The sequence below is a fragment of the Petaurus breviceps genome, unplaced genomic scaffold (assembly GCF_028583685.1).
Source record: "Petaurus breviceps papuanus isolate PSGF00001 unplaced genomic scaffold, PetGlider_PUasm1.0 37, whole genome shotgun sequence".
Taxonomy (NCBI): domain Eukaryota; kingdom Metazoa; phylum Chordata; class Mammalia; order Diprotodontia; family Petauridae; genus Petaurus; species Petaurus breviceps.
In genome coordinates, this window is record NW_027186296.1 from 101,033,425 (window position 1) to 101,055,125 (window position 21,701).

Here is a 21,701-nt window from a genome sequence, read left to right on the forward strand (position 1 = left end):
GGTGGGAGCAGCCCTTTTCCAACTGACTTCATAGGTGGAAAAGGTCACATATTTAAAATGATCTGACTCATCAACTGTGGGTGATTTTCCTGCATTCATGTCTGAAAGTGAAGGAGTCCTAAGTCTGCTCCTCTTTCCCTTTTTCCTCCATCCCCACCTGCCTCCTTATGCCATGTGGCCCTGAGAAATGGATCTGAAGTTTCTCATTCATTCTTTTCTGTTCTAGGTGAAAGAAATGAAGTATTCAATCTAGCCTAAGATCTGAGACCATTGAGAATGCAGAAACTTGGAACTAGGCCATATATTATGGACAACCCACTTGTGCTTGAAGGACCAGGGGTTTGGGATGCCAACCCAAGTGGGATTTGTGTATGAATTCGGTAGGATTCAGACCATATAGAAACTGAGCTAAACTGTGAGTTTAATGAAACTTATTCCCTTGAGGTGGTGGGGGAAATATTTGTTTGTTTGTTCTTCTTATATTGTCTAAATAAATATCCTTCTCTAAAATTTAACCTGACATTAAGTGGTTAAATGGAACTGAGGTATTAGTGATTGGATCACTAAAAAAAGAGGGTACACAGAGATAATTTTTCAATCCTCTCAGAAGATTGAAAAACCCTGACCTGGAAAGAGGGTACCAAAGCTAAAACTAGTTATGATAATAAGACAGAATCACCAGATTTTTAGAGCGAAAAGGGACTTTTGAAATGACCTTGTACTACCCCTTTATGGCAGCCAGGTTGCACAGTGGGTAGAATGCTAGGCCTGAGTTTGGGAAGTTTTACTAGGTGGGTGATTTTGGGTAAATCACTTAACCTTTGTCTGCTTCAGTTTCCTCATCTATAAAATGGGGATAATAATAGCACCAATTCCCAGGGTGGTTGTGAGAATTAAATGAGATAATAACTATAAAGCATTTAGCACAGTGGGTGGTACATAGCAAGTGTTATATAAATGTTAGCTATTCTGATTATTTACAAACGGAGTGTTTGTCATATAATCACACATAATTGGAATTGCCTCTCCAGAATTCCTAGTCAAGGGCCAAATGAGTCTCTATTGAGTAGATAATGAGGTAGTTAGGCTAAGGGGACAAGTCAGTAACACAGTAGATAGAGTACCAGGTTTGGAGTCAGGAAGACTTGAGTTCAAATTCAGTCTCAAACACCTACTAGCTGTGTGACCCTGGGCAAGTCACTTCACCCTGTTTGTCTCAGTTTCTTCATCTATAAAATGAGCTGGAGAAGGAAATGGCAAACCATTCCAGTATTTTTGCCAAGAAAACCCTAAATGGGATCATGAAGAGTCGAATACAGTTGGACAACAACAGACTGAGTCAATCTAAAGTATCTCTTTTTCCCGTGGGTGGTTGTTTGGACTGGGTCTTGGTCACCCAACAGGGGGCCGATTGCCTAATTGTAGTAAGCCAGCCTCTCCTGATCGACAAAGGCCTAGAACAAGGACAAGTCTCCAATACCACCGAGATCTTTCAGGATTTTTCATAACCGTGTATTTGGAGACAGAAAAAAAAAATGTTTGAGTCCCTTCTCTGCCACTTTCTAGTTCGATGACCTTGGGCAACATTTCATTTCTCTTGGCTTCAGTTGCACTGCCTACCTTGCTAGGTTGCTGTCAATAAAAATCAATCAACCAAAAAGCATTTATGAAATGCCTACCATGTACCAGCGGGTGGTACTGTAAGTTCAAGAGTGAGACAATTTCTGCCTTCAAGAAGTTTTCACCTTAGTTGGGGTAATATTTTCGCAAATAAGTGAATATCCTATATGTGTAAATATAGCCATCAAGCCATAGGGATCTGATAAAAATAAAAAAAAAACCTCTTCTCCTTTTTATAGGCTATTTCCATAAGTATAATGACCCCCACATCCCACTTCTATACCTCTACCTTATAGAAGTCCTAGTTTCCTTTTGAGGTCACCTCTTGTGCTGCCTTCCATATAAGACCTTTCCCAATATCCCCGAGTGACTTGGGTTTCCCTCCCCAAATCAGCTTGTATTTATTTCGTGCAGATTTTGCCTAGGTTTATTCTGTGTTTGTTTCTATGTGCCTGTGTTGTGCATGTCTCCCAAATAGAATGATATAGAAAGCAGCCTCCTTGAAGGCAGGGATGCTTTTGTGCTTACCTCTGTATTCCCGATAACTTTCACAGTGCCTGGCCCATAGGAGATGCTCAAGAAATGCTTTTTGGTTCATTGGTTCTTCTTAGGTAAATAAAAAAGCAAAAAACAATAATCACCTACAGCTCCAATTAATTGTTGTCGAAAGGGATCGTGATGGGATGTGTGAGAGACATGAATCGAGACTTTGAATTCGAGAGTGTGCAATTTTGTCCATGTGGACACTCACCTCACCCCCAATGAATGCAGAGCTTTTCTAGTCTTTTTGACAGGTTCTAAAAGATGAAGTGACAGACAACAACAACAAAAGTAACACCTTTCAGTCAATGGAGTGATAAACTGCTTTAAATTTTGCTGAGCTGGTCCTTGCTAAAGAAATAGTGCCAATTTGATTCAATACAGAAGCCAAATATGCACATATCTGAGATAATATATGTGTATATCGAGCATACATGCATATGTGCATATACAAATGTATCTATGCATATATTTATATATTAAACATGTGTATGTATATACATACATAATACATATACCTACACACACATACCCCTAGATAACAGAGTGAATAGAGCACTGAACCTGGATTTAGAATGAGTTCAAGTCCAGCCTCAGACACTTACTAGCTGTGTGAATTTGGGTTAGTCACTTAACCTATTTTTGCCTCAGTTTCTTCAATGGTAAAATAAGGATAATAATAGCACCTACCTTGCAGGTTTGCTGTGAGGATCAAATTGGATAATATTTGTAAAGTTCTTATCACAGTGCCTGGTACATAGTAGGTATTGTATAAATGTTAGCTATTATTATTACTACTATCATTATTATCATATAGCAAAGTGGGTCATTTGTCCCTCCCTTTGTGGAGGATTGATAAGGGCAAACAGACTCAATCCACAGATGCTGACAGATTCTTTGTAACCCCTTTTAAAGCAGTAAACAGATGTTTCTTTTCCCCCTTCATCTTCACTCTGGGGGCCATAGTTCTTACTAAGTCTATGAAGCCTATGGTTTTTAGAGTCTCCATTATACTAACTCCAATTTTGGTAGTGCTCACCATACACTGCTTCCCCTGATACTAAAGTACGGATCTGACCCAGTTACTCCTGAACCCCAGATGCTTCAGGGAGCCATCACTGCCTTTGGGATAAAATGCCACCTGATTCCCCACCTTGCTCAAGTCTCTCTAGGCTGATCACTCAGCACCTCCATTCCCACACTTTATGTCCAGCCAAGTCGACTCAGTTACTGCTTCCTGCACACACACTTCTCCTACCTGTGTGTCTTTGCACAGGCTTCCCCTGATGCTTGGAATCCTCGCCCTTCTTGAGTTCACATCCTGAGATCCCTAACCCCTTTCAAGGCTCAGATCAAGGACAACCCTCTTCAAAAGGCTTTTCTGAATCCTTCACTTGTTAGTTCCCTCCACCAACCCACCCCAAATTACTGTGTATTTATTTTACACATATAGGATGCTCACTTATTTGTGAAAATATTACCCCAACTAAGGTGAAAACTTCTTGAAGGCAGAAATTGTCTCACTCTTGAACTTACAGTACCACCCGCAGGTACACGGTAGGCATTTAATAAATGCTTTTTGATTGATTGATTTTTACTGACAGCAGCCTAGCAAGGTAGGCAGTGCAACTGAGGCCAAGAGAAATGAAATGTTGCCCAAGGTCATTGAACTGGAAAGTGGCAGAGAAGGGATTCAAACTATTTATTTCTGTCTCCAAATGCAGTGTCCTTTCCACTTTGTCCAGCTTGTGGGGCTGAAAAAAGCTGTCCTAGCCAATAGGCAGGGCCATGAATTAGATGGTGCATGTCCTTGATGCCTCTGTTTAAGAGCAGTGAAAGGGATCTTGATTGAATGACATGTGATCCTCTGATTTTCACTTGGCTGTTCTGACAATCCATAAGATTATTGAAGGAGGGTGTTCTCTGTGGTTTTTCTTATCTTTAAAAATGACTCACTGTGTTCGTCTGGTATGAAGACGGCGCCAAGCAAATCAGACCAAATGAACCTAAGAGTTTCACCTCCTTCCCAACAAAGCCTGTGAGAACAGAAGGCAAGGCTGCAACCCCGGGAAATCCCTGCTGAGAAGGAGCTACATTATAGCCAGGGGAAGTGGGAGGAAGCAGTGTAGCTGAATTGACACTGAAATCATCATGACTGAATTTTGCTGTTGGCCAGAAATTCTGCTGGAAATGAGCAAACCTGCACTCAATGAAATAAAAATGTGAAGATGGCCCAGCAATACCAGCTATATTACCATTCTATATTTCAAAATAGCAATCATCCAAACAATTAGGTACTGGCTAAGAAATAGGGTGGTGGAGCAATGGAATAAATTGGGTATACAATATACATAGTAAATGACTGTAGCAATCTAACATTTGGTAGATCCAAAGATCCAAGATTTAGGGGCAAGTACTCACTTTTTGACAAAAACTGCTGGGAAAACTGGAGAGCAGTTTGGTAGAAACTAGGCATAGAACAACACCTTGCGACACATACTAAAATAAGGTTAGAATGAGTATATGATTTATACATAAAAGGTGATATCATAAGCAAATAAGGGGAACATGGAAAAAATCACCTGTCTGGTCTATGGATAAGGAAAGAATTTATGACTAAACAAAAGATACAGAGGATTACAGAAAGTAAAATGGATAATTTTAATCACATGAAATTAAAAAGGTTTTGCACCAACAAAACCAATGAAGCCAAAATCAGAAGGAAAGTAGGAAGTTGGGGGAAATTTTTTTACAATACTTTTCTCTGATAAAGTCCTCCTTTCTCAAATACATAGGGAACTAAGCCAAAAATATACAAAGTAAGAGTCGTTACCCAATTGTTGTTTTTGTCCTTTGTTCTCTATTGATAAATAATCAGAGGATATGAACCAGCAGTTTTCAGAAGAAATCAAAGCTATCTATCTATCTGAATATTGTTATATATGGGGAAATGTATGGAAAAGTGCTACAAGTCACTATTGTTTAAATAAAAGCAAATTAAAAGAACTCTAAGGTACCATCTCATACTTATTAGATCACTTAACTTGACAGAAAAGAAAAAATGACAAATGTTGGAAGGCTTATGGGAAAATAGTTACACTAATGAACTGTTGGTGGAGTAATAAACTAGTATAACCATTCCAGAGAACCACTTGGAGCTATGCCCAAAGGACTATAAAACTGAGCATACTCTTTGACCTAACAATACAACTATTAGGTCAGTATCCCAAAGAGATCAGAGGAAAAAGGAAAAGGACCTATAAATATACAAAAATATTTTATAATAGCTCTTTTTTGTGATGGCAAAGAACTGGAAATTGAAGGGATTTCCATCAATTGGGGAATTGCTAAACAAGTTGTGGTATATGGTAGTGAAAGAATACAATAAGAAATGATAAGCAAGGTGGTTTCAGAAAAACCTGGAAAAACTTATATGAGGATGATCTACTGTGAAAGACTTAGCTACACTAATCAATACTATGATCCAAGATAATTCCAAAGGACTCAATGAAAAAAATGCTCTCTACATCCAGATAAAGAACTGATGAATGTGAGTGCAGATTGAAGCAAAATCATTATTTTTTTTTCTTGCTTTCTTTCTTATTATGGAAATATATTTTGCATAATTTCATGTATATAATTAATATTAAATTGCTTGCTTGCCTTTTCAATGGGTGGAAAAGGGGATGGATGAAAGGAGAGAGTTTGGAACTTGACATTTTAAAAAATTTATGCTAAAATAAAATGTTTATAATTATTTAAAGTATTACATATGCCTATCTAATTAGATTATAATTATTTTTATAAATAAATGAGCAAATCTGCTGTTTGGGCATGGAAAGATTTCATCATCAATAGATTCAAAGCAAAGGCCTTTGAAAAAATGTTTCTATAATACTCAGAGTAGTTCTTTAGAGAGTTGCACTGGTCAAATACTGAGTCCTTTGTTCTTGAATTGAGATTTCAGCATTATCAATTTTCATTGTGCTTTATCACTAGTAGTACTCATCGTGTGTGTGTGTGTGTGTGTGTATGTGTATGTGTGTTTATTTTGTAAAGTCATTTACCATCTCTGGGTCTCAACTTTCTTTATACATAAAATGAGGGCAAAAATGCCTACCTACCTTACAGAAAACTGTGAAAATAAAAGGAAATAATGAATTTGAACATTCTTTGAAAGTAAAATTTCTATGAAGTGTAACATGGGTTGTAGCAAGCATGCACAAATATTTCTCTGCTTGTTCAATCCCAATCCAATTGTCCATGAGGGAATTTGGGGGGATTATCTTCTGGTTATGTATGACTCTTTGCTAAGAGTCTCCTCATCACTGGCCTGGCCAGAAGAGCTAACAGGAAATCTTTTATTTTCTTTTTACTTTGTTATTCTTTAAAAATATTTTTTCAATTACATGTAAAGATAGTTTTTAACATTCGCTTTTGCAAAATTTTGAATTCCAAATTTTTCTCCCTCTCTCCCTTCCCTCCCATTTCTCCAAGCCAGCAAACAATCTGATACAGATTATACATGTATAATCACGTTAAACATATTTCCAAATTAGTCATGTGAAAAGAAGGAAACAGAATAGAAGGGGAAAACCATGAGAAAGAAAAAAAAAACAAAAAAGTGAAAATAGTATGCTTCAATCTGCATTCACACTCCATAGTTCTTTCTCTGGATATGGTTAGCATTTTCCATCACCAGTCTTTTGGAATTGTCTTGGATCATTTTATTGCTGAGAAGACCTAAGTTTATCATAGTTAATCATTGCACAATGTTGTTACTAAAATCATAACAGCTGTACTTCTGATGGAAAATTCTGCCTAAAGGTGGAACAGGCAGTGTCTTACACTTTACATTAAATATTTTTCCCTAAGTAAAAGATGGGGAAAACAAATCTAGCTTACAATTCATCTGAAAAAGGTCTTGAGGTTTTAATGGACTAAAATCTTCAAATGAGTCAATAGTGTAATTTATCTACTCCTGATTTCCCTCTTGATCTCTAGACTTGCATTTCTAGTTGCCTGTGGGACATCTAGATTTGGATCTCCCAACATGTCCAACATGTTATCTTTCTCGCCAGTCTCCCCCCTTCTGAACTTTTCTATTACTCCCAAGGACACTCCCGTTCTTCCAATCATCCAGGCTTACAAGCTCAGTGTCATTCCTGACTCATTCTCCCTCACCTACAATATCCAGTCTGTTCCCAAGGTTTATTATTTATTTACACCTTCACAAAAAATCTCTTCTATTCCCCTTTCTCTCCTCTGATACTACCACCAGTTTAGTGCAGGTCCTCATGACCTCAGGCCTGGATGATTGTGATAGCCTGCTTGGTCTCCCTCCAGGATCTCCTTCCTTGGAGTCTCTTTCTCTTCCACAGTTCCTTGAGTGTTACATACATTTAATAGATTTTTTTTAATAATTGAAGAGACAGGAAGAAGTAGAGAAAGAAAAAAGGGAATGAATAACAAAGATCTAAGCATTTTACTGATTATTTTTTTTAAGTCCATACAGCCTCATTCAAATAGGTATCAGCATTATTGGAATTTGTTGGAATAAATGTTGGAAACTTTGGAAAATCTGAAGCATTCTTGAAATCTTATTTATTTCTTGTTATTTGAAGAGGTGGCAGGGGTAAAGAGTGAAGAGCCATATGATTGCTTTCAAATGTGGGGAGTGCCACAATTTTTATGATAGAAAAGTTCCATTTGGGGATGAAACTAAGATTTTTGATGCTAAAGTCATGTTGTGTTTTTATTTTTAATTTTTTTTCATATTGTATTTTTATAACAGCATGTATAAATGGAAGCAGTCTTCTTTTGTAACTTGTCCCAGGACTTGCTGATGGACATTTTGTAAAGTTACCAAATGGCAGACACCAGAGAAGAAAAGAAATATAAAGCCGTCACTCATTCAGCCTCTCAAAAAATACACAATTTTCTATAATAGAAGAAATCCCAGTAATCTGTTTATTTGACTTCCTTCTCAACGTCATTCATTTCCATGCTTTCTTTTCTAGGTAACATGATACCATAATGAGTGCTGAATTTACATTTAGAAGACCAAGATTCCAGTCACAAATCTGTTATTTGCTGCCTACGTGACGTTAGACAAATCACCTAACTTCTCTGAATCTCAGTTTCATCTTTAAAATGCAAAGTCGGGTTAGATCACAGTGCTTAACCTCTGGTCTATAGACTCCCTAGGAGTCAATGAATAGTTTTGGGAGGGGGGCATGAAACTGCATAGGAAAAAAATATTTATTTTCACAAACCTCTCATTGAAATTTCCTTCAGTTATTTAAAAGCCTGGTTCTAAGAAGACATCCCTAGGCTTGACCAGATTTTCAAAAGACTCTATAACACACACAAAAAAAGTTAAGAATGCCTGAATTCGATGATTTCTATAATCTCTTCCAGGCATAATGTTCAATAAATTTATGTCAGACCCTTAGAATCAGAAGACCTGTTTTCCAGACCTCACACTAATACTTAATAGCTCCTTATATAACTCTGTAAATTACTTTCTCTAAGTCTCACCTTCCTTATCTGTAAAGCCAATTTTATTTCTCTCCCTCCTTTGAAGAGAAAACAAAGGAAAGTAATGGATGTGAAAACTCTGAAATTTACAAAATGACTTCAATAATGTGGATAAAAACAACATTGAAAGACTTCAGGACTCTGATTAATGTAGTAGTCAACCATGACTACAGAGGATGCCTTCCTTTCACCAGAGCAGTAGGTGGTGGACTACAGCTATGGAATGGGGTACACATTTTCAGACTTAGCCAATATGTTGATTAGCTCTGGTTAGCTCACTCTCTCTTCCCCTTTACAAAGAAGGCTTTTTATTGTGGTGATGGGGGAGGGGGTAAATTATGAAATGACAAAGTAAAAGAAAAGAGAATTTATAAAATATATATTTTTAAAAACTGAATGTATAACTGCAATTAAAGATCCACAGTATTATTGTTGCATTCAATTATTAAAACCTATCCTGAGATTCATGACAACAGGATAAAGAAAATTGTAAGAGAGAAAAAGAATAAAACATCCAAACATAAAATGCAAACTCTGCAAATATAGGAATCCTTTCCAATGATGACCAGAAGAGATTTCATTGCCATGGGGATGATGTCACAGTGCCTTTACTGTGACTTAGTCAAGTGGATCTGCCCCTTCTCATAGGTTTCCTGATCAAAGCTGTATTTAACTGAAACTATTCATGGGTAAAACAAGGGATGCACCAGTTGACCCTGCTCTAGCCTCTACCTTCCCTCCTTCTTGGGAAGGTGTGCCATTCTGAGTCTGTGATTATTTTATGGATCAAAAAAAAATGCATTTTTCTCATTTCCTCCAGTTTTTGTTTATTGGCATAAATAAGAATTTTGCATTATTTTCCAAAGGTAAGCCTTCATCAGCAAAATGTTTAATTAATATTCTTTTTTTTCCTTTCCTCTCATCATTTCTAAGCATTTGAATGGAAGGCAAAATACAAGGGATTTTCAATCAAATGGCTTGTTTTGGAGAGATCTAGTCAGTAGAGGGTTAAGCTGAGCCAGAGTCTTGGGACAGAGGAATAAAAGAAGGAAACATGGTTTCCTTTACAAAACTGATATTCTCTCAAATCTTTTATTTCCTGGGTGTGACCAGTGGCATCAGTTCAACAATTTGAATTCTTTGTGAGCTGCCCAAAGCATTGAGAGGTTAAATGACTTTCCCAGAGCCATAGTGTCAGAGGCTGTGAACCCAGGCTTTCTTGATTCTTGAGGCCAGCTCACCATCTACTAAGACACAGCTGCCTTTCCACACAGATATTTTTCAAAAATGTCTTTTTTGTGTTTCTTATTTGTAGGTTATGTTCTAAGCAAAAGGTGGAGAGATGCCTTCTATGAAAAAGTTATAGTAATTCTGGTGCTAGCAATGAATGTAAAAGTAATATTTACCCCAAGGCATATACACTGTGAGGACTTCAGGATATCTTTCCCCTAGCTATTCTCCCCCTCCCTCCCTGTTCCCTTTCTCACTTCTAGTCTTACTTAGACTTTAAATTAGCACTCTTCTCCAAGTTCAGATGAGACTTTCTTTGTTTTGGGTCATGAATTTAAGTTACTGGTTGAGTTTTCATTACCTTAAGACAGTATAAAACAATGGAATGCAATATAATAGAGGGATATAAAAATTGTGTAAGCTAAAGGTTAGACTTGGGGGTTAAGATCTGATTTTGAGTCACTAACTTCATGACTCTTGCTATTCTTGTTGTTAATCCTTTCAGTGGGGGTTGGGATAAATCAATAAACCTCTCTAGTACAAAGTTCCCTTACCTATAAAATGGTCACCCTAACACTTCCTTATCTACATCATAAAGTTTACTATAAAGAGCAAAAGAGCTAATGATTGTGAGTGTACTAGTACTTTGCATCTAATAAGAGCCATCTTGGGTTGGGAAAGGGGGAAATTTATATGAAAAAATTTATTATATATTTAAAAGGAATAGCAAGTTGTAGTAGCAGCAAGAACCCCGACATACCTTCAGGGTGGCTGCCAACACAGGTTCTTAGATCTGCTTTTCTAAAGGAAAGCAACTCAAAATGGGTTAACAATCAATCAAACATATCATTTACCTAGTTCAGGGGGAAAAGTCAGCACCTCGAACTTCAGAGTACACAACATTTCAAGTAGACAGGCCTCCAACTCTCTTTACATCCATACCTAGTCATAGTTACCAGAGAGGAAAGCATCAACATTTGGTATTTCAAAGCTGGAGGGGGGCATGATGGCTGCCCAGAGTCCGGTCTGGTCAAATCACATAACACTTCTCAAAATGAGCCCCAAAACAAAGCCTCTCATCAGGGTTTCTATAGCCTTCTCCAGGCTCAGAGAATGTAACAACCCTCTTGACTCACTGCCTAATCACAAAGTATCTCCTGAAAAACAAGCTTCCCACTGCTGGCTCTAGGTGCACTTAAACATATCAAAGGGTCTAGGGGCAGGGAAGATCTTAAATTTACATTCCCATTACAGTTGTATATAATGAATTTTCAGTTTCATGTGCAATCTTTATTATACGATGTTATGGAAATCTTTGTTTTATTCCATGAATTAAAATAAAATAAAAAATTTTAAAATAAATTCAAATTTTTTAAAAAGTGATATATGAACATGAATTAAGATCCTTTTGTTAAACAAGGATTTTATTTTAATGAGTAATTCCCTTTTGTAAAAGAACTTTGTTTTCCTAAACTCTTAAAAAATTGTAGTAACTGTTTTCCTTATTTACTTTTCTATCCAAAGGAGAGGGAAATGAGAAACTAAACCTTCACCTCATCATTGCCCTTATCGTCTTTTGTTTGGTCTTCCTTCTCCTTTTTCTGAGCACTTTCCTTTTTTGTAAACTTAGCACTTTTGGAAGGTAAGACATTGTAGTTAACAGAGTTGAGATGTGATGCTTACATTTCCTCCATATTCTCAGAGAGCCTGAGTGGTGAAGCAGATAGAGATCTGGGCTTAAAGCCAGGAAGTCCTGAAATTAAACTTTGCCTTCCCACAGTATGGGCTATGTGACTCCTGGGCAAGTTACTTAACCTCCCAAGTGTTGAGCTTGACAACCTGTGAGCAGTAGAGAAGGTACTAACCTGTTTTGGTAGAGGGATCTTCCTTACATGAGAGTTCCTTTTACCAATCAATTTACCCATCCTGTCCCTATCATTCTCTCAGACTTTTTTCAGGGTAGGAAAGCACTTGAGAGGTCATCTAATCCAACCTATACCTGAAAAGGAACTTCTTCTCTAACATATCTGACAAGTGATCATCAGGCCTTTGCTCTAAAATCTCCATTGAGGTGAAACTCACTCCCTTCTGAGGAGGCCACCCATTCAATGTTTTTTTTTTTTTTTTATGCTGGATGTAAGGTAGTTTCCCCTTAAATCAAGCCTAAATTTGTCTCTTTAGAGCTTCCTCCATTGCTCTCTGGGGCCCAGCAGAATAAGTAAACTCCCTCCTCCATAGGAGAGCCCTTCAGATCTTTGGACATGGCTATCACAACTGTCCCTGAGTCTTCTTTCCAGCCTAAACACCCCCAGGTCCCTCATTTAATTCTAAGAGGGCACCTGAAGTCCTTTACTATCCTGACCAATCTTCTCTGTATGCTCTTCAGCTTATCAATGTCCTTCCTATAGTGTAGAACTTCAAAGAAAACACAATTATCCAGAGCATAGTACAATGAGACCAAGAGTTCCTTGCTTCAGAGGCTAACTCTTTCTTTTTTTTTTTTTAAGCAATTGGGGTTAAGTAACTTGCTCAAGGTTACACGGCCAGTTATTATTTCTGGGTGTGGTGCTGAGTATCTGAGCCCAGATTTGATCCAGGTCATCCCGACACTGGAGCCTGTGCTCTTACTCGCTGAGCCACCTGGCTACCCCTAAGCAATTGGGGTTAAGTAACTTGCTCAAGGTTACACGGCCAGGTGTTTCTGGGTGGGTGCTAAGTGTCTGAGCCCGGGATTCGATCTCCAGGTGTTCTCAACACTGGAGCCGGTGCTCTTACTCGCTGTGCTACCTGGCCGCCCCGGCTAACTCTTTCTTTATAAAGCCCAAGGAGAAGTTATTTTTTTTATTTAATTTAAATTTTTTGGCTACCATTTCACATTATTTGATTTTCCAATTCCTCTTGATGACAATAATCAAATAGTATTTTTGTAGGGGGAGGAGACAATTTTCAAATGTCCTTTTTTTAAAAAAAAATTCAATGTATTTTATTTTAAATTTTAAATTTTCTCCTTTCCTTTATCTACTCCCCCACTCATTGAGAAGGCAAGGAATACAGAGCTCATGAAAAATATGAAATCATGCGAAACAAATTTCTATCTTAGCCATGCTCCCCCACCCAAAAAAAAAGCAAGGAAAAAACATTTTAATCTGCACTATGAGCCCATCAGTTCTCAGAAAGTAGATAGCACCAAATGTACTTATTTTTTAAAATATTAAATGCTACAGAAATCTGCATTGCTGCTCAATCCATTAAACATTCATTAAATGTCTTGATAAGGACAGCACTATTCTAGGCAGATCAAAAAGACAACGGACCCCAGCTTTTCTCCTACACGACTAAGCTCTTTTATAAGAAGGCTCATGTCTTCTCTAGATTTTGTTTTTCTCAGTGTCCAGAAGACTTGTTCTATCATGTTATAAAGGGACATTCTTAGATTATTGACTCAAGGATAGAAGACATCCTGTCAGTTTAGTTAATTGTAATATTAAATAAAAACCCATATAATTGACAGAATTATTTACTAAAGTGACTTTTCAACTAGCTTTCTGATCTTAAGTTATACACTTCTCTTTTGTCTGTTTCCTTCCTTGATTCCAAATCAATTTGGGGTGCTAAGGAAATCATGTATAGATAAGTAAGCAGCAACTGTTTGGAAACCATAGGGGATAAATGGGGTAGAGGCAACTCCAATACTAAAAAAAAAATCCAGTGGAGCTGTCTTTTCATCCATGTGGGTATTTCCTCCAATGACAAAGATATGATTAATTCATACCCATCCGAATTTTCATTTATGTCCTCCCATGATTTTATCACAAATCAAATATGTTGGGTGCCTTAGTGAAATTCTCTAGATATTGTAGAGATGGATCATGAGGGCTTTCTAATGGGAAGGTTATCCAACATACAAGTAATTCACTGAGATAGCACTTAACATAAAATTAGCTCTTAAAAAATTATTTCATTCTTTTCCCATCCAGAAAAGTAATATGTAGTTTATGTAACATAAGGTACAGATCCAATAAATATTGCTATTAAATCGTGGAATGCTGTTGGGAAGGAAAGTTTTAAGTTATTAATCATTACAATTCCATAAAAATAAGCTGTGAATTTTCTTTAAAGTTGAAATGAAGATATTGAACAAATATCAAGTCATCTCAAATCTAACGTGGATGTCTTTTTGTAGAGAGTATAAGATGGTCCTCTTTACTCCCATTAAGAGCAAGAACTCCTTCTCCAATCATTTTGAGAAGTTTCCTATGGAACATAAAAGAATAGGCCCAGGACTTAACACCAGCTCTAGTCATTGTATAAAAACTAACTTAGTGAAAATAATGTCATCAGACTGTATCTTAACTCAAGAACACCAAGAATGCCATGAATACCAAAGGTGTGGTTGTTGTCGATCTCCTTGTATCAGAAAAAAAATCAATTCCAGTAATTCATCACTTTTAACACACATGTGTGAAGAGAGAGGCACTCTTAAATGGAAGACACCTTGGCTCAGATCTCAATGATAGGACGTGACTTCTTTTCTGATGCACTTATATCTAGCCTCATATTACAGAACATTTGTCTTTGTTAGCTATATGTGACGATACAATCTCACTTCTTCCAGAAGCATATGATAATAAAGCTTTATTTAACTTACACATTTCTTGATACCAGATAAAGATCATTCTCATTAATGATTTGTTTCTATCCCATTTTGTTCAAATAGTCGCAGATATTCTCAGTTACTTGAGAGTTTAAAATCCTACACTGCCAAACATGTTCTTATCTTCACAGAGGTGGATCTTTGTTAGTGATGTTTATAGGTATGGATATAAGCAGTTAATTATGGAGATTAGAGGACAGGATGGGTTGTCCCACTCTAAATCAAAGGAACAGTTATGATCCATGGAATTTAGTCTGATCCGAATTGAATTCATTAGCATGGGGGTGCTACAACCCAGTTGAGTGCTGCATAGAGTCTAGTCAACCTAGTTTGATTACTGGGATAGGCATCTGTGGACATGGGAAATCTTGAGGTGAAAGGAGTCAGGTTGTGGGACAAGAGAAGGAGAAAGCCAGGGTAGGCACAGAGCTGAGGCAGTAAGGATTCCTGAAGAATCCAGCTTTGGCACACAGAAGATAATACTCGAGTGTTTCAGCTGCCTTCTAGGTTGAGGCACTCCAGGATTATCTAATTAGCTCCACCATGACTAGGCAGATCCTCCTTGTTTCTGATTAGGAACTTGTGCTGTGTTCCTAAACTCTAAGGTCTAACCATGTTGCATGCCAGATCTAGAAACTTCAGTGCGGCTCTTCATTGCCTGAAATTTCTGTGGCTCCAAAAGTGGATGCAGAAAAGCATTCTAAACTATTTCAAAACTTAGAGTGTAGTCTTTGTTGTCCGTATTATCTCCTTTCAAGGGCTAAATCAGGTCCCAGGCTACAGGGTCTGTGTCATCTTGTACCATTACAGAAGATGTCAGGCATGTTTTATAGAATGATAACAATACCACTTTCCCTTTGTATACCCCTCCATAACTATGTAGTCAATAAACATCTATTAAGTACTTACTATGTGCTGAGGTGAAAAAATTGTATCTAAAGTATCTGATAAGTGTGATTTCCAAGACATGTAAGGAATTGACACAAAAGATTAGACTGAGAGGAGTCCTCCAATAGAAAAAGGAAGCAAAGGTATGAATAGACACTTCATTTCAAAGAAATGTCAATTATCAGAAGCTATATAAGACATTTCAAATTGCTAATAGCAAGAGAAATAAAAATTAGGGTAGCCCTGAGGTTTTACCTCCCACATTCATATCATATTGGTCAATATTATAAAATATGGAAACAGTCAATGTTGAATGGGATTATGGGAATGTCAAGCAGACCAATGCATTGTTGTTGGAGTAATGAATTAGTGCAATTATTCTGAAAAGAGCATTGGATTTTCAATTAAAGTCATAGCTTTTGAATCAAAGTTCTGACCCTTGGTAGTTGTGTGATCTTGGGGACATCTGCATCTCAGTTTTTCACTTGTAAAATGAGGGGATTGGATTTGATGACCTGTAAAATCTCTTCTAGCAATAAATCTGTAAGTATATGAAAACAATATGAAAGTATGCCAGAAGAATAACTAAACTATATTCTTTTGCCCAACAGTCCCACTATTGGATTATACACACTCCAAGGAAGAAGAGGATCTCCAGGTGGTCTGTGTGGTGCTTAAAGCTGCCTAGAGGAGGAGCAAATCAGTCTAAGCAGGGTGGCAGGCAGTAGGTGGTAGGGTTGGCTCCTGTGTCTCAGGTCTACCTCCCCACGTGGATAAGACTCTCATCTGCTGTATCTCCATTGCAATGTGGGTTTTAGCAGAACTCCAAAGATCTGGGGAGGGGTAGAATCCTGGAGGTGCTCCCTGCTTGATGTGCTCCCTGAGGCTTTGTCAAAATGTAAGGTTTTCAACGTATGTAAGGTTGTCAATCTGTGAAATTCCACTTGAAGAAATGCTTGTTTCTTCCTTGGGGATTTAGAGTTAGTTTTTCTAACAGCTTTCAAACTTAATTTAACGGATTCTGGTATTGCTATGAATGTGGGAAAGTAGCTGAAATCACGTGGCAAACTTTAAAAATACAATAGTTTATAATTTATTATATCGGGCTTGGTAAATTAGCTGAGGCCAATTATTATTCACTGTATTATTGATCTAAGCTTGATAGAAACTGCTGGTGTACACCTTTGTACCTGTGAGAACAAAAAGGTAATTTCTCAATGCTGGTTTCTGAATGCAAACAGTTTAGAATGTAAAACTTGATAGATGAAGGCAATGGTTTTTCCATGGAGAGAAGTGGGAGATGTATTCAATGGAATGAATGCTATTGGACTGGTAATAAGTTTTGTGTTGATATTTAAAGTTTATGATATTATTTAATTTTAGTATCAAGTTTATAGTTTCTTATGCTGTGATTCTGGAAATTATTATGTAGAAGCACATTTGTTTTGGCATGATAGTATGATTCATGCATATAAGGAAATTAGGCTTTCCTTGACCAGAATGCTGTGATTTTCTAATTATAAGTTTTAATTTATTAGAGATATTTTGTTTGTAAAGACAGAAGTTTCCTTCTGGTTAATAACAATTTTAAATATTCAAATATTTTAGTTTGTGAAAGAGTCCATTTGCACTGGTAAACAGTATACCTCAGAGTTTGGAATGTTGGAAATGCTTGTCAATCTGTTGTAAATAAACTTGAATGAGACCCCAACTAGTTTCCGTGATGTGAGACAATATTTTTATATTGGGAATACTGAGAAGGCTCTTCCTTAAGCAAAGTTTAACTTGTTCTTCAGAGAGAGGGGGGGGAGAGAGAGAAATAGAGACAGAGATAGAAGTTAAATGAACAATCCAATTCAGGTGATCGTGAACAAGCATTGGGATCTTTGTTTTTCAGGTTACAGGAAGGCTATGCAGAAAGATTTTTCAGGAGCCCAATTTAAGGTCATTCTGGGAATAGACAGGTGTAATCCTAATGGAAGTTGAAGATCTTCCCTGATCATTAATAGGCCTCATGTGGAGCCCAACAAGAGAAGCTTAATTAGGGGAGGCTTGTTTTTCAGGAAGGCCCACACCTTTTGTTACTTTGTAATTAGACAGTGGGTCAAGGCAGGTTGTGATGCCTTCTGACCCTGAAGAAGTGTATATATACTCTGAGGTTAGCATTTTGCTTTGGCGTTCACTTATTGGAAGAGTGTTTGCATAATTTGGCCAGATGAGACTCTCGGTAGCTGTGAAGGAGACCACTGGCTTTGAAAACCCATATATTGGTGCTTCTTTCTCTGGTAACTATATATGTATGTAATGGTTTGATGGGTGGATCTGTCTGTTGATCTATGATGTATGTATTATTTGGGCAGATGGTTAGAAACCCTGTCTATTGGTTTTTATGCTATTATTTCCGCTTGTAATTTCTGTTTGTATTTTCTCTGAAGTTCAGGGTGCCGACTTTTCCCCCTGAACTAAGTAAATGATACATATGTTTGATTAAAGTAAGACTGTTGACCCCTTTGTACTGGTGTTATTGGTCTTACATTCCCACAGCAGCTGCAAGTAGCATTGTTGTTACAACAGGCAATATCGAAAAAGGAGATCTAAACTGGATGCTTAACCAAAATCCATAGCTTTCTTTTCTTTGCACTCCTCATGTAGAACAATTATGACTCAATTTTATTTCTTCCCAGTTTCCATTAAGCAGTCTAGAATATGTTTATTTTCTAGACTTGTTTTTTGCAAATAAGGTTTTTTCTCTTTGAAATACTCATTATCCTGCTCTTCTTTATCTCTCCCAGGCCCCAACTGTAAAAGCAACAAAAGCAAAACCCTGGTTATGGTCAAGCTAAGCAAATTTCCAAATTGGTGAAGTCCAAAATATTATGTTCAGTAGGTACCCTGAGTCCATTATTTCTCTACCAGGAAGTGGGTGACCACCTATTTCATCACGAATCTTCTGGAATGTTGGTTAGTCATTGTGATGATCAGAATTCTAAGTCTTTCAAAGTTGTTTGTCTTTAACAAAATTGTTATTAAGACAGATTGTTTTCCTTTTTCTGGTCACCTCACTCTCATTAGATCATACAAGTCTTCCCGGGCTTCTTTGAAACTGTCCACTTCATTTCTTACAACATAATAGCTTTCTGTCACTTTCATCTACCAAAATTGTCAGGCATTCCCCAATTGATGGGTACCCCCTCAGTTTTCTATTTTTTTTACTGCCACTAAAAGAGCTGATATAAACATTTTTACTTGAGAAGTCTTTTCATCATTCTCTGATCTCTTTGGGGTATAAACCTAGCAGTGGTATAACTGGGTCAAAGAATATTCACAGTTTAATAGCTTTTGGAGACATAGTTTCAAATTGATTTTCAGAATGGCTGGATCAGTTCACATTTCCATTAAGAGTGCATTAATGTACCTATTTTCTCACATCCCCTCAAGCAATTTTCATTTTCCCTTTTTGTCAACTTTGTCAATCTGATGCCTGTGAGGTGAAACCTCAGAGTTGTTCAGTTTGCATTTCTGTATCTATTATTGACTCTAAGTCCAGCTCTCTTTCCTCAGTTCAATGTAATTCTCCTCCAAGGAACATTTTTACTTAAATTGGATCTTTCTTGAATGGGTAACAGGAAAAGAGAAGCCAAAGGAGTCACACTACTGGTGAGAATTTCAGGCACTGTCAATGCCTATTGGAGGAGAGCCTTAGGCACACTGGTACCCCTGAAGTCATGACATGAAGGCTGCTTCATAGCTCACCTTATACATGTGGCAGTGCCCATCAACATGATGAATGAATGATCTGAGAGAGATAACCTCTGTGTAATTAATAATCAATGTATTAATTATGGCTAGCAAATAATTAATAAAATAAGGTCAGTGGCCCTCCAGAAGCCAAAGATGAACCTTGAGAGCTACTGAGAAATGTTTAAATATCATTGGAAGAGTGGGTGTTCCTAACAGGTGGAAATCAACTCTGATTATCTAATACTTAATGAGAGAATGAATATTATAATGAGAGGTGAGCCTATTCTAATGAGGGGCTAGGTACATAACTCTGATAATGTCATCACAACCAGAGCCAAAAGCAAGACATTCTTTTTTTTTAAATGAAGCCCCAGAAGTTATAACAAAAGCTCACATCTGTATAGTGCTTTAAGGTTTGCAAAGCATCTTACATATATTATCTAAGTAGATCCTCAACAACTCTACATGATAGCTACTATCATTATCCTCATTTTACATATGAGGAAACTGTGGTTAAGTAAGTGACTTGACCTGAATCACATAGCTGGTATCTGTGGTGGACTTTGAACCTGTTTTCCTGACTCTAAGCCCAATACTGTCCACTTCACCCTGTTACCTGTCAAGTAGTTATAGGGCACAACTATTTGTAAATATCTGGTATGTAAGGGTGTTTGGAATTGGGGCCTGAACATCCTGAATACCTAAGTGTAATTACGTTCCTGTGTAGAATCTATGTCAAGTTCTTCTTGAAGCTTGTGCTAAGGCAGAAGGAGAGAGAGACAGACAGACAGACAGACAGACAGAGAGAGACAGAGAGACAGAGACAGAGACAGAGACAGAGAGAGAAAGAGACAGAGAGACACAGAGACACAGAGACAGAGAGAGACAGAGAGACAGAGACAGAGAGAGACAGAGAGACAGAGACAGAGAGAGAGAGAGAGAGAGAGAGAGAGAGAGAGAGAAGGAGGAGGAGGAGGAGGAGGATGAAGAAGAAAAAGAGATTAGACCATGGGTTGGTTTGGGTACTTCACTTTTGGGAGTTTTATTCCTTACTGTGAACACAGGACAATAGCACAGCATTGTGTGTTTCCAGGGTACTTTTTTATGGAAAGGCATATCTAGGTTTTGGGAGATCCCCAACAAATTTATTTTCATCATTTAGTGTAAGACTTCCAAGTTGAATTTATAATTCAGTAAGCTTTTACACAGGCATAGCACACTCCTTACTGAACTCACCTAATACACCAGGAAAGAAATCATCCTTCTGTCATAAGTAGGAATTTGGAGAATGTAAATCAGGGTCTTGGATTGCACACAGAAATTTTTAGTCTACACACCATGTCTGTAACTGCGTTTCTGGGTTTTATCCTTGCTTATATACATTTCTGAATTTGGAGCAGGTTATAGATTTTGAGTAACCTTTAAAAATAAGCAGTAGAGTGGATAGGGTGAAAAGACTTCTCTTTATTTAGCTGAATTTTTACCATAGTTTGGGTTTTATAATTAAAGAGTTAACATTATAACTAAATTGCCTTTAACTGAGGCTTTAGTGACCACTGTAAATTTGAACCTGACCATGACCTCTGTGTCATATGAGCTGAGATACATAATAGAATCCCAGGTATCCCAAAGGTACACACATTTACCCTTACCCATAGTTCAGTCCCACCTACCTCCCCCATTTCTCAAGGGGTATGGAATTTTATCAGAGATTCATTCCAATAGTTTATATGAAAAAGACCTGGTTGTTTTTAAGTAAAAGGCAACCTCAGTGTAAATCAGCAGTGTCATATGGCAGCCACCAAAATCCCTGGCATCTTAGGCTAATTAATAGAAGTGTGTCATCTAGAGAGATAAAAGTCTCAGCTATGATTTCATAGAAAGTCCACATGTGCTATCATTCATTGTACTGTGGTATTTTAAGTCACAGAAACAGCAATTGATAAAATTGCTTTTGCAAAACTAGGTGAGGTCTAGGCAATGGAGTTTGAATTTGATTCCCCAAATAACAGGGGACCACTGATTCCCCAAGGTTTCTCCTATAATGTCTTTGTTATAGAAATAGTGATCTGAGTTACCCCAGAACACCAGGTCTTCTGCTCTGAGACAGACCGCACCTAGCCGATTGTACAGAGTCCCACGGATTCCAGGGGGCAGTCCTTTGTTTATCCATTTATGACTCATTAAATTGAAGACAACTCTCAATGGGTCCCTGAATTCTGTGCCAGGGGAGCTTAGGCTCTGGTAGTCCACACCGAGCTGGAAAGGCTTAGACTATAAGCCTAATGATGGTCTCTGTGGCTCTCATCTGAGAAGGAGGACAGCTAAACTCAGAGATGCTCATTGCTATAAAGGGGGCTGTCAGAAATTATGATTTTTTTTGTTTGCTCATCATGACTCCTGAACATTTTGCTTCCACTAAGACATGGAGAGAGAGAGAAAGAGAGAGAGAGATAGAGAGAGAGAGAGAGAGAGAGAGAGAGAGAGA

General features: G+C 37.6%; 1 protein-coding gene across 1 annotated transcript in view; it reads left to right on the forward strand.

Annotated features, from left to right (window-relative positions):
• Positions 1–21,701, forward strand: part of DMBT1 (deleted in malignant brain tumors 1) — a 495,581-nt gene that overhangs the window by 171,572 nt on the left and 302,308 nt on the right. The window contains 1 exon segment of the mRNA XM_069097407.1: positions 1,046–1,066. Coding sequence (XP_068953508.1) covers positions 1,046–1,066 — 21 coding nt within the window.